We start from the raw sequence: 13,861 nt of genomic DNA on the forward strand, positions 1-13,861 counted from the left end.
GATTGCGAAAGCAAAGATTCGAGATTTGGGATTGAGATTGAGATTTGAGTTGCGGAAAGATGAATGGAAAGTGAGGACTTTGGATGTGTGGGGGGAGGGGGTGAATGGTAAGCGAGATGGGGATGGAATATGGGGTGGTGAATTTTGAGGGTAATAAGTGAGAGGCACAAGCGTTAGTTTGAAAATCTCTAGAGGCACATAGCGATTTTTTATTGCTAAAGGGTTTGGTTTTCCCTTGTTTGGTGGAGATGTTGGGAACTGTTGGGGCAAACAGTCGGGGTATGGTGTTAGTGTTTTGATATATTCCAAAACGATATTCTCCAAAACGATATTCTCCAAAACGATATTCTCGTAGTATTTGTCACTAAATATTGCAAGAAGTCACTTCAGGTTTTCCATAACGGTGCTATGCTTCTGGATGAGCAATTTGGCCTTGTAAAAGGGTATTTGTACTAATGTTTCCCTTGTCAGAAAAATGATCCTCTGAGGAATAGAGAGTGAAAATGTGTTTCGCCCAGTCAATGACAGCTGAACTTTGCCGTGGCCACGGATTTTCCACCACGCCTAATATAAGTATTGTGAATGGGTGCGCATAACAATGTAAATGAATTTGTTCCATTCAAGCGCAGAAACATTTGAAATGTGGTTAGAATGTTGTAAAATCCTAGCTGTAAATTTGTCATTCTCCTACATCTCAGTTGAAATATATCAATCTGCAAAAACTCGGCATCCTTGGGCGATCGACAGTTCCAAATTTCGTGGCTAGAAGCAAAGAATTTGAAAAACTCCATCGTTCGTTGAGAAAGGTCGTTACTTGGAACACTTGGTAGTTGTTAGGGCCTAAGGCACCAATTAGAGGTCGGGTGGCAACGACCTGTTTCTATGACTACGACTCGACAACCTGGATATATCAATTCGGATGCCTGCATATTCGATGGCTATTCCAAACCCACCTACCCGCCGGTGATTGAAATGGAAGATGTGGAAATCCTTGTACACACATCAGCACCAAGCCGAGGACAAGATGATGCTCGATATCGCGCTCTAGCTCGAGCATATTTGCAATTCGCACCAGCGACGCGTCAAAGAGTCGAATTCGATCGAGAGGTTGTGGAAGATGATATCGACGCGCAGGCTGAGGTGCAGATTCGGGAGGAACTTGTAGAAAGTACTCAAGAAGAGCCGCAATCTTGGGAATCGTACCAACCCGATGAGGAAGATGAAGGTCACGGGGACGACAACTCGGACTCGGAAAGTGAGCTGGATCCAACTCAGCATGAACCTCACGACCGACCTACTCAACTGAGATCTTTGGAATCGCCTCTACTCTCGTTCAAGAGCGCTGCAAATAATGTCAATACACCGGCTTTTGCGACACGACATGTCACGTGGACGCCTCCCCTTCGTAGTTGGAGGGAAGATGAGACACAGAAATCGACGAGTTCAGGGCAAGGTCCTCCAAGTACGATTGCAGACTCTCAACCGGAACATAGGACTGGATTAGAAGCCTTTTCTTCGCCCACACGAATGCTTGAGCTTCTTCTACAACAGATTGATAGCTCTGATCAAGAGTCACCGGAAAATCATACACATCATAGGCAAACAAGGGTGGAGGACTCGCCTTCACAGAGGTTGTCTACTCCAAGGTTTCAAAATTCAGATGTTTCGAATTCTCAATCACATATCAATTCGGCTTTGTCATTTCCTTCGTCTCCTCCATTAGTGCAACAAGCAGACGTCAATGTCACCACTGCGAGTCCTATTCTAGGGAATCCAGTTTCTTCAGAGGAACAATCTTTTACTGGAATTACAGTTTCAACTTCCACATCATCTAGTATACCTCCGCCTCTTTCTAGCAGTCATCAAGGTTTGCTTGCTGACATACCACCTATAATCATACGGCCTGCAACATCATCGTCGATTGCTGAGGAAAACGTATCTGACTCCCGATCTACCCGACGCAGTAATGAGATTGCAAAAACGACTCAGACCGCGGAGTTAGTCACACCCAAGCCAGCTTTAAAAGCTGGGCCTGCTAGAGCGGATTCTGGGCACCTCGCCTCAACGGAAATTCAGGTTCATCAAAGCCATAAAGTTCCATACAGCTCATCAACTTCAAATTTGCAAATCTTTTCTACTCTCAGTGGAATGATACCAGAAACACCGTATCATTTGCCACCTAACACTCAGGTACCTGTCACTGGTATGAAGAGGAACTGGCCCAATATGTCCTCGGACGACGCTCATATCCCAGCTTCTGCTCCAGCAATAGTAGTCAACGCGGCTTCAAGCTCGCTCGATGAGCATGCCAACAAAAGAAGACGTTTCGAAAGCCCATCTTCTGATCGGGTACCCTCATCTCATTCAGATGTTCAAACGTTAAGAGCACCATTGGAGAGTGCAAGAGTTTCAACCACAAATTCAGATCAATCATTACCGAAGCCGCACGATAGGACGGAAATTATGAGAGCAAACTCAGATCAGTCACTCTCTAAACCACCAGAAATAATAAGCATGGCAAGGACAAACTCCGATCAATCAGTGACCTCCAACCTCCCATCTTCAAGCGCAATAGCCGGTTGGAGCTCACCAGTCAAAAAGCCACTAAATTCTTACATCGACTTCGTTTATATTAACCCACCAACACCACCAACTTCCGACGCGATCGTAACCCCAGAATCATTCATAACACCCTCCCTCACCAACCTCGCAAAGCGGCTTCCCTTCGAAAAACACTACAGACCCGCCTTCCAAGCCCGCGAACTTCGACAGGCAGAACGTGGGTACTGGCGAGTTGACGCCAATCCTTGGCCCATCGAGCTTCGAAAAACATTTTGGGACGTCCTCGGCAATTTCATCGGGGCAGGGAAAGCAGGGTGGGGAGTACGCGGGGAACGTAATGAAGACATGACCAGTTTCAGAGTATACTGTTGGGGAATCACGGCGCCGTATCTTTATCTTTTATTATTCATCGCGAGTCAGAATAAGGTGCGGAAGGTGGAAGCTGTATGGCTTGCAGGTGACAATTCAGTTTTGGTTAGGATGCCGGTTCTGGAGTAATGGAGTTGGATATTGGGAGTCATGATACCCGGCGTTTGCATTTCAAGTTTATGAATATATTCAATGGCATAGTATTTACAGCTTAAACAGGATACCCATTGCCCTTCCACGCCTCCTCAAGCACTTTATGCAGTTCCACCGCCTCTTCAAAACTACAATTCACTCTCCCCTCCCTCAGCTCCCTATACACTCGACTCACATTCCCAAACGGCACCCCGTCAATCTCCTCCTCCCCAAACTCACCCATCTTAAAGCTTTCCACCTTTCCACCCCGCACCACCTCTACCTTTGCATCCTCATACCCGATCTGCAAAAATGCACCGCCGGCTGTAATCCTGATCTCTCCTTCCTCACCAGCAATCCGCCAGTCCAGTCCTGGTGTCCCGGGGAATGGCGCGCCGGTGCGGAAGGTCATTGAGAGCGGGACTTCGCTCTTGAGCGTCCCGTGCAAGAATATCGTGTCGGGAGTTTCCATTTTCGCCGCCTCATCCACGACGCTCCCGTCTTTGCCGGTGATTTTCAGCGTTGGACGGCGAGTTTGCAGGAGTGTTTTGGGGGGAGTGGTGAAGCCGTAACCGAGTACTAATATTGTTAATCCTCATGTCCAAACTCACATCCAAATTCAATGTGAAATTCAAAAACAAGATGGGAGTATTACCAGCTTGCACGTAATCCACAGCATGACCAACATGAATAGTCCAAAAATTTCCACCCACCCCTGCATCCAGAAAATACTTCATCCCTTCACTCACATCCCCACCACCCTGCATCCCATGGCCTGCCCACGTGCTGCTCAACACCCTCCCAATGCCTCCCCGTTCAATAATCGCTTTCACCTTAGAGATGAGCGGTGCTTGACGTGCTTGCAATCCTACGTTCGCTAGCGTGATGTTATGCGAGTTTTTCAACTCGAGGAGGGATTGAGCGTCAGCGAGGGAATGGCCGAGGGGCCATTCGACGTAGACGTTTTTACCGGCTTTGATTGAGGGGATGATGGCGGTGGAGTGGTGAGCTACGTTTATAGAGCATACCACCAAATCAACCTCTTTATCTTTCGCAAGTTCTATACTCATTATCAGTTCAAAGCCCGTTCACCGCACTCTCCCTCTCATCACATGAAAATAAAATTTGGATATGAGAAAATCTCACCTTCAACATCACCATACGCCCTCACTCCCCTCCCCAATTCAAACTTCTCAATCGCCGCCCGCGCTTTCTCCACAGAACTATTGCACAAGGCGACGATTTCATAGTCGGGCGAAGATTTCAGGTATGGGAGGTGGGCGGCGGCGGCCCACCAGGCGGAGGCGGAGAGGCCGATGAAGGCTACGCGGGTTGGGGGGGACATTTTGATTGTGCGCTTTTGTACGAGGGGTGATGTGCGTATGTAATGGAGATGTGGGATGTGAGGTTGGAGGGGAACGTTATGAGATGAGAAGACGAGGTGTAAATAAAGAAAGGGTCTACTTAAGTGACCCACATCCTAAGGTTTCACGAGATTCATGTATCCCGCTTTCAAAGCATGGCGGGATGGGGGTATACCCACCACTACAAACGTATTTAGGTATTGCACGACATGAAATTCAAGTAAACGATTCAGATCGGGTAGCTATGTGTGGGTTTCGTAGTGGGGTAAAGATGGTGTGACGACAATATGTCCGAAAATGATATCGGAGTTAAGAATGCTTTACCAAAATTGATACTAATATGAATGTTGATGGCGCTATGTTTTAACGCTCCCATTACGAAGTTAAAAGTTTGATAGGTGTTACCGAGAAAGGAAAATGACATCGGATGAGAATGCCGACGGGTGTCATCATCGGCATGGAGTGTCAAAATACCATCTGCATGTCGGCATTAGGTAGTCAAAGGTGGGGTCGACTGCATATGAACATGTCAACATCGAAACACACCACTAAGGTTACAATTTCTAGAAACATCATTATTATCTGTATAACGACTCTTTCATTTTCATCTCATCCTCTCCACCGTCTAACGCATCCACCCAACAACCATGCGAGAGACGATATATGAAGAAAAACAGCAACAATATCTACTGATTACACTCAGCAGAATCTTTTCAATCGAACCCTCCCAAGATGCCAGTGCCCTATACTCCAAACATCTACCTCCTGAAAAAAAAGGAAAATTAAAAAGGAAGCCTATACTCAATAGACAAATACAATCCCTTCGGTACTGCTGCATATTTTGCAGATGAACCAGCTTCCCAGAGATATCGAGTTTAACGCCGTTTGATGAATGCTTTCGGTGAGACGTTTTTTGAGGAAGTGAAACGAACTATAAAAATGAGATTTGGATCTCATGATGAATCGAAGAAATCGGCCGTTATGTTACTTGGTGGTGCGATTCCAATATACGAGCGCCAGGTTGGTAGATTTTGGCGCCCTGCGCAGGGTAAAAATGAGAAGGACGTTATGCATTATTGTAAGTATCGATTAGGATTACATCGCTCCACCAACACCGACCGATCCGTTTCTGGGTCGACCCCATCCGGAGTTGCGGTATTCTCGACGTGAACTATCGTTTTGACTATCTGGCGTGCCATTACGCTGTGGGTAGGGCTGAGGTGGTTCGAGATCCGGGCCTTGCCACTGTTGTTGAGGAGGTATGTTTTGATTGTTTCTACCATATGGCACGGGATCCTGCACATGGCGTACACTAGTTTCTTTCTGGCGTGCATTTGCCTGTGAAGGGTCGGTGTCGACACGGGTGACGACAGGCGCCATCGGTCTGCCACTACCATCTTTTGATCCGGGAGAAGACTCGACAGTTTCTACTTGGTGTTTGGGACCACCATTTGATCCCATATCTCCATATCGTTTAAGAATTTCTTTAGTTGTGATATCGCTTGGGTTGGTAAAGAGAGTTTGATCTCCTAAAATTGATTGAAGATCTTCAGGAACCTAATATGTATGTAAGTAAACGAATAGTGGATTGCTACGATCGGTTTCTTACCTCGCACATCTGCTCATTACACTCGATGAGCGTATGCACAACCTCGATCGCCAGGAAATTGTCATCGACTGGACCCTTCTGATTTGTGTACAGAATATTGGGCGCGATGACAGTTGCCAGATTGTGAGTGTCCATTTTCGAACCTGATTCCTCATCAACTTGGTGGAAAGAGGCAACCCAGTTGAAGAAGGAACACAATATCTCAAGACAATCCCGGTGGGGTTTGGGAAGCAAGCAACATGTGAGATGTAACACACGCCTCCGTTTATCTTCGTCCGCAATTTTTTGAGTTGCAATGAACAGGCGATGTAACTTGAAAGTAAGGAGGGGATCCGGTAACTCTCGAAGATACTTCTTCATTAGAGCAGCAATTTGAACAACGTTATTTCCAAGGTCCACAGCGTCACAACCATCTCTATCAATGGCAGCCATGGTTTCATTGAGTCTCCTGATGTTACCGTTTTTGCGGAAGACACCCTCAACTGATAAGTCCATTTTTCGCATTATCGTGACAGTGTCGTCAATGATAGCTGGAATTCGCAAAGCACCAGGTCCGATACCGTCTGTTGAATCAGCTCCATCTCTTTCAATGATTGTTTCGAGAGGGACGCCAAATACGCCCTTCTTTTTGCCACCCTTTTTGCCGTCGTTCTTAAAAGCCTTTCCCATTTTGTTCCAGAACGTTGGTTTTCTGGTCTCAATGAGATTAAGCAATTCTTCCATGGTGAAGTGGCCGTCTAAAAGCGGCTGCATCGCGATCACTGCAACATGCCGGACGATAAAGTACTCTAGTGCCGAGAGCTCGGAGAAATATTTTTTGCCGACATTTCCAACATCGCGTCGTTGTTGAGGAGATGGATCACCAGGCGCTGGCATATCGAGACCATTGCCGCTTGAGAAATTACGCTGATGCCCATTTAGAAGTTTGGGTTCCGTGACTGATGTCCGGAACATCTCATGCCGTGCATGCTTGTAGGCATTTGGCCTCTGCTCCTTTGCTTGCTCTGCCGCAACGATCCGAGGAATATCATCGAGAGTTAATGCGTCTTGATGGCCAAACATAAGCTCAGTTCTGGACTCGCCGTTACTATCACGTTCTTCCACTATCTGAAAGCCGGGGCCTCTAGAGTCAGAGCCATCGGCGCCAGCTGATCCTGGCCGGCGCACTTCTGAGCCATCCATGATGCGTGAAGTTCTAGCTTTTTTGATAGTGGATGAAAGATGCTTGTCCATTCTGGTACTTCGTAACCTTCGTACATCATTGAGTGTGTTTTCGTACGAAGATTCTCGCGGATTATCATCTGCATTGCCTCCGTAAGACTTTGACCTTGTGTCTGATCTAAGCAATGGTGGTTCGGAATTTGGTTGAAGTCGATGTCCTTCTTGGGAGTCGTAGCCATTCAGATTAGGGTCATCCGAAGTGTGTGGAAGTGCACCGCTGGTTCGCAGCTGCTCCAGAAGTCTTGCTAGAGCAACTCTTAATAGAAAGACGTAATGTTGAAGTCTCGTAACTCGCTCGACCGCAGTGACAGGACCGGATGCCCTATTCTCACAGTTGCTGCAGACTATACGCTGGTCAACCTCACTCCACCTCACTTCGGCAATATTCAAACGTAACTCTCTTGAGCAATTCGAACACTGCAGGCAAGCGAGGTGCCATCGATACTCTCCTGCACGAACACACTCATCCTCTATCGGTCGCTGACAGGTAGGGCATTGGTCCGAAGACGGCGAGTTCAAATTAGGCGTCCCAGTTGTAGCTTCAAGCGATCTATTGTCGTTTTTGATGGCCTCCATGTCACTAAGGTCGTCCAGGAATCCATGAAGACCTTGTGGCGTCCTCTGCTCCCTTTCGACTTTAAGAGCGCCTTGTAGGCAGATACGGATCAAAAGTTTCAAATAGTGTGCTAAGCCGGTTACTAAAGCCAGAAGTTCCTGTGTAACACCAAGCTTGCGTACGCCGGTCTCCTGCGTTTTGGAAAGCAACTGGAAGAATGCAACAATCTTCTTGCAAAGAAGTTTAGCTTCTCTTGAGTAAGACAGCCCTATTCATTGTCAGAAGATTTTCTCAAGCACGATTGATAGAGCTTACCTTTCATCCCTAACGCCATCATAGTGGCATCCAACTTATCTGCCGACCGAAAGAGGATATCAACGTGCCAAATGAACTTCTTGGCAACCAGAACCCCATCGACATAAGCACCATTACTGACATGAAGAAGCATGTCGGAAATACACGCGGCCGAGGATTCCTCAAACGTCGAAAGGACACTCCAAATACGATATACCTTCTCTTCCATCTGCTCTTCTTCATCCTTTACCGCGTTTCGGCCCTCCACATCATTAATATCCTCCAAAATAGGTTTCGCATCGGTCACGTCCTGTGATGACGCTAACCTCACATTCCAAAATTTATGTATCATATAGCACTCAGGGTGCCAATGCTGGTTTTGACCATTCCTGAATATCTCGACAAACTGCTTCAAGATTGCTGTCTGACAACCATTGCATCGTTGCGCAAATTGTGTTGAATAATGATAATGGCAGTAAACCTGCCCGTCGTGCTCGTAGTAACTATCTTGGGCTCCAAACACTGTCGGACATACTGAACAGGTAAAATGGTCTATATGATATTTTCGATCGAGTGCAGTAATGTAGGACCCGCGCAACGCCCCATTACATTTGTGGCAAATGAGATCTAGACGACGGAAGTAATCTGTTTCGCACAATGGGTATTGTCCCTCGCCGTTCTCCTCGTCGACGGGAAAGAATTTCGAAGCCACAATTTGACCACAATCCTAGTTCTTGTTAGCACGATTTCAGAGGGTAACAAACACAACATACTCGACAGCGAAAACAGTCCAGGTGAAATGTGCCTCCCAAAGCGCGAACAAATTGACCAGTCAGAGGTTCACCACATTTCTTGCACATTCTAAGCTGTCCAGAAGCAGTGCGTCCATTACGCCCCTTTGATCGATTGCGCTCCCCGCTCGTTTTATGTGGATCCGTCTCCCTCTGCAATTCCCGACCATTTGTACTTCCAGAGGGCGAAGGCTCTCCTCTATTTTCTGTTCCGAATGCCGGGCCCGGACGCTGAAATTGTTGGTCCTGCATAACAATGTCTCTGTCTGGCTGGTATCGTGATTGTTGATTATCTGCGAATTGTTGTCCACCATATCCACGGCCGTCACCAGATGGGCCTCCTTCTGATTGAGGACCCATCGTACGAAGCCTAGAGTTATCGCCTCCTCTCTCTATGGCCGTATATGGCGGGATTTCGCGGTTGTTGTTCGTTTAGATCCGGTTTTAGGAAGGTCGTCGAGTCGCTCCCCGCCAGCGTGAGGGTATTGAAAGGCAGAGCGTTCGGTGGAGGGTATCGGCGTTTTCGATCGATATTAATTGAATCCGATGGTGTCGAGTCGCATGGGTCTAAGTAATTGGCCTCCGCATGTGCGATTATGTGTTGGCGACTCAAAAGTCAAGGAACAGCCAGCCTGCAGCACCTGAAACAACAACCGTCAACCAGGAATAGCAAAAGCGATATAAGAGGCGTGATTTTCGTCTTGACAGACACGACGATACGAGGTATATGACGGCGAGTCCTTGACTCTCGTGTTCGAACAGTTGCAGTGCTGGCGCGCGTTGATTTGGAGTCGGTGTAGGGGGAAAGGAAAAGCGTGGGGATTGGTTTGCTGTACAACTCGGAGGAGATTACAACGGCAGGCAAGTTGATTGAATGAGAGGCTGATTGTTTCTTCAAAGATGTTGCCAAAAGAATGGGAGGAGGTCGCACAGCATGCGCCGACGAGGACAGGTATGTTTGAGGGAGAGAAGTTGATACTGTCACAACATGTTGGCGCTCATGAAGTCCCGCCTCCAGTTGAATTGAAGATCGGGTGGAGTTGCCGCCTGATTTTCCAGGCGACGAGTATTTATGGGTCAACCTATTGCTGCCCAAACCAATTTCATACTTCCATTTAGCAGCAGTGATTATATAGTCACAAATAAATTAGAGCAATCAAGTGTGTTATTCTACATATTCCTGCATCTTAATCTGTGATAAAAATTAAAATAGTTTACTGCTAAGGCAGCATTCCTGGGCGTCCAGGGCATTCCTGCTCCCCGAGCAAGTGCCGGTGGTTGCTGATTAGCTTCGACGATTTACGGGGTACTAAGGAAGATCCTAATTCTAGTACGAGAGTACTTGCGCTGGCAGTTGTGCATGCAGGATTTAAGATTCGCATCAATTTTAGATTACTATGTGTAACATTCATGTCTTAAAATAATACCTACTATTTATTCTCTCACTTATATGAAAGACTCGAAGGCTATGAATATGATCTTGCTAGTTTGATTTCATGCTGCAGGGGCAACCGTGTATAATAACTATTCTCAAAAACTTTACAGAAAAAGGGTAATTCTCTGAATAAGAAGATCCAAAAAGAAATTATGGCCGCAGCCCTATGGAAAAGTTTATCTGGATTTCCCTTCCAAGTTTCCATCCACGGATGGATATTGGGACCTTGCTTGCTTAGTCAGAATCAATTCATGTGATTATAGTGGGGCACATCATCATTGGGTTCAAATTTCTAGGGTGCACAATGCGACGGACCAACTTTCAGTCAGACGAAGCAACAAGCAGTGAATAACTCACAGTCCTATTATCGGCGACTCGAAGCAGATGCAGGATCCCTCAAACAACTCCATTTCAGCATTTCCTTAGATCTTCGCCTCAGGTCGAATTTACCCCACACTTGCTCGTCATCTCAACAAGATGGCAACAGGATTTCCCAACTTTGGGACAACGATCCTAATATGTTGTCTGATACTCATCGTCTTACCATCACCGACGGCAGCGTTTGGTGCAGGCAACATCCCGAGTGTGTCTACCATTGAAGGAAATAACTTTCGCCATGGAGGTTGGTACTACCCCGCAGATCTAAGTCTTATCGCAGGGCTGATAGGCTATTAGATATCGAGGATTACTTGAAGACCATTGCCTTCATCAAAGGCCATAAGTGGACTTCGATGATGGTGAAGAGAGTCTACTTTGGTAACTGGTTACGTGATTATTCTCAGGCTGTCGATGTTGGAAGTTTGAAAGGAGTTTCCGCACCTACTATAAGAATTTTGGTTAGTCCTCGACTGTCAAATCACCCTCACAGACTTACGATTTTAGGTCTGGGTTCTAAGCTTCCTTTCTTTTGGCTATGCCACTGAGGAGTTCGAGGTCACGGATGAACGACTCGGCTGCTATAGACCAGAGGAGCACATCGACAATCCAAAAGACTGTAAGTTTGAGCGATCATTTTATAACCCGTCACGCAGTCGGGAATGTGTACTTTCAAGTGGATCTGAAGTCAGAAATCCGGTTTCCTACCTTTCAGTGAACCAAAATCAATGGGAGTCAAAGTTTGATGTTCAGTCATTTTAATAAACACATTATATTGTATAGTTTCTATTATCTTGGTTATATTAAATCTACTTGACGTCTTATTTTGAATCTGCCCAGATCAAAAACTAGCACCTATTTTGTCTACCTGAAGCCTACTACTGAGTGGCTTGTCTCTGACATGCCTATAGATGCGGATAACAAGGATGCTAGACAGTACGACCCCCGTCTACGAGGACCAGTGCAACCGGCGGAGCTCGAAGTTGATATGCAAACGGGTATGAAGAATTACATCGCCAACGAACATGGAAACTGGGCAACTAGTACAGGCTACATAAGATTTAGTTTGCAAAGGAGTATCCATTTCGGGAGACTATACACGAGCGGATCTGGTAATTCTGGTGGAAAAGAAGCAGATCTTTGTGAAGCTCTTAGGTATCTAATGAATGTTCTGTTCAGAGAAGTTTTCGGCGACTGATGAAAGTTTGACAGATGTCTAGGACAGGCTCTCCACTGCATGGAGGTAAAACACCCGATTTCTTGAGATAGAAACTCCATTACTAATTGCTCGCCAGGATTTTGGAGCTCACACAAATTATGTCGAGCTCGCGCTCCGCGAACTTGGTTATCATGACGTGTTCCCTCACACTGGTGTTGCCAGTGAGGTTAACATCCGCGGTAAACGGTTCTTTCCGTTGGTCACCGGAACTTGTATGTGTACACCCTTTTAAGAGCGAATTGAAAGTAAACTGACCTAGAGTTAGTCGGAGCTGTGGACTTTTTGCACTCAGTACTAGGTGAAGCAACAGATCATTTCACTCAAACCGAAGTTGAAGAAATGGATCTTGCTTTGAAAGGCGCTGAACAAGCACAAGCCGGTGGAGGCTTCGGCGTTCAGAACTTCACTAATCTGCTTTCTCAAGTCCCTGGAGTTGGTGGTAACTTGGCATCGACAGCAAGAGGTCTCCAGGAATCATCTGCTCAGCAACAATATCAGAATCGCTCAACTGTTGGAGACATCAAGACTTCATTTATGGGACCACCTGGCTCTAGCACAGGGCCACCAGGTCCTGGTGTTCCGGGTATGAGCCCAGATTTCGACCCTGTTGCAACCGCAAAGAAGATCTATCCAATCCTTGAGTTTAGAGACAAGGTGGTGAGGGCAATCAGCTCCACCATCGCAAAGATCCCTGGTCTTGAGTCTTTGGTTGAGAAGATCAGTGAGACACTTACAGTATTCGTCCTCTCACTGCTCGCTCCTTTCGTACGACCGATCATTGATGCTGTATCCAAATCGTTGAAGGAAGGCTCATCTACAGTTGTTGAAGCTAGGTAAGTTTCCATCTCCAATACGTAGACTAGTATTGACAAGCCAAGTGCAAACCAACAATTTGAGCCATGGAACGACGCTCACTGCACCAATCCAACCCACTCCATGCTATCAAAAGACCACTTCTCCAACATACTCAATGGAGTAGCCGGCAGAGTAGCAACCACCATTCTCCAATACGTTACCCCGTAAGTCTCTCCTCACGCTATTGTACTCTATCTAACAACGCCAGACGTGTTCTATATGCCTGGCAAAATCCAGGTGTTCCAGTTGATGAAGTATTGCATGATGTACTCCGCGCATTCCACCACCCAGCCCTACGCGACGAGTCTGTAGAAATCCATCGCAACATGTACAACACCGTACGCAAATGGACGGAAGAACAACCTGACCGCAACCAACTCAACCACACTCTTAGCTCCGCATCCGTCAAAGCAGGACGAAACCACAAAGGCGAAGGCGGCGGTTCGAACAATAAGGGTCTCGATCATTCAGACCACTCCCACGGTGCTCTTGGTGGCCATGGCAAGACTTCTGGATCCATCTGGACCGAAATACAAAGTCGAGATCTCGGCTCCCTAGGAGGTCAAGATGGAAATCCATCAGTAAACTACATGGACACCGCCTCCTCAGCGGGCTCACCCGCAACAAGCAACTATGGCCACTCTCCCAAATTCGGTTACGCAAATACTCACCAAAACATCTCCCGGCCTACATCCTCCCAAGGCGGCTACCTAAGTGCCATCCCTCCAGCAGGATCCTACCAAGGTCACATGACCGGCCACCAAAACCCTCCTTACGGAGCTGGAGAATACCAGTCCAACCCGCCGTATCCAGGTGGTTATGGTGGTGGTCCTCCTCCACAAAACTATGGCGGTCAGGGCTATGGCCAGCAAGGTTATAACCAACCACCCCCAGGACCACCATATCCAGGTGGAGGAGGATATTATCAACAAGGACCGCCTCCACCTCAATGGCAGCAGGGAGGACCGCCTCCAGGTCAGTACCAGGGTCAGGGACAGTATCCACCGCAGCAACCGCCTTATGGTGGTGGTTATTAGATAGGTTCGAAGAGAAACCAGGATTATCTTCGTTTTCATTGT

The 13,861-nt window shown here is 46.9% G+C and overlaps 4 protein-coding genes across 4 annotated transcripts; 2 read left to right on the plus strand and 2 right to left on the minus strand.

Annotated features, from left to right (window-relative positions):
• Positions 1-882: 882 nt before the first annotated feature.
• On the plus strand, positions 883-3,060 carry GLAREA_06746 (uncharacterized protein; the record flags this gene model as incomplete). The annotated part of the gene is made up of 1 exon (XM_008080694.1): positions 883-3,060. The coding sequence occupies one exon, from the start codon at positions 883-885 to the stop codon at positions 3,058-3,060; it is 2,178 nt and encodes a 725-aa protein (XP_008078885.1).
• An 82-nt stretch (positions 3,061-3,142) lies between these two features.
• On the minus strand, positions 3,143-4,408 carry GLAREA_06747 (NAD(P)-binding Rossmann-fold containing protein; the record flags this gene model as incomplete). The annotated part of the gene is made up of 3 exons (XM_008080695.1): positions 3,143-3,642; positions 3,719-4,123; positions 4,210-4,408. The coding sequence occupies 3 exons, from the start codon at positions 4,406-4,408 to the stop codon at positions 3,143-3,145; spliced, it is 1,104 nt and encodes a 367-aa protein (XP_008078886.1).
• A 1,114-nt stretch (positions 4,409-5,522) lies between these two features.
• On the minus strand, positions 5,523-9,258 carry GLAREA_06748 (GTPase activation, GAP; the record flags this gene model as incomplete). Its single annotated transcript, XM_008080696.1, has 4 exons — positions 5,523-5,984; positions 6,037-8,081; positions 8,129-8,834; positions 8,881-9,258. The coding sequence occupies 4 exons, from the start codon at positions 9,256-9,258 to the stop codon at positions 5,523-5,525; spliced, it is 3,591 nt and encodes a 1,196-aa protein (XP_008078887.1).
• Positions 9,259-10,810: 1,552 nt separating this feature from the next.
• GLAREA_06749 (uncharacterized protein) lies at positions 10,811-13,819 on the plus strand (the record flags this gene model as incomplete). The annotated part of the gene is made up of 9 exons (XM_008080697.1): positions 10,811-10,955; positions 11,009-11,169; positions 11,216-11,327; positions 11,620-11,863; positions 11,921-11,951; positions 12,004-12,139; positions 12,193-12,760; positions 12,806-12,946; positions 12,991-13,819. The coding sequence occupies 9 exons, from the start codon at positions 10,811-10,813 to the stop codon at positions 13,817-13,819; spliced, it is 2,367 nt and encodes a 788-aa protein (XP_008078888.1).
• Between the last annotated feature and the right edge of the window lie 42 nt (positions 13,820-13,861).

Source organism: Glarea lozoyensis (assembly GCF_000409485.1).
Source record: "Glarea lozoyensis ATCC 20868 chromosome Unknown GLAREA14, whole genome shotgun sequence".
Classification (NCBI taxonomy): Eukaryota; Fungi; Ascomycota; class Leotiomycetes; order Helotiales; family Helotiaceae; genus Glarea; species Glarea lozoyensis.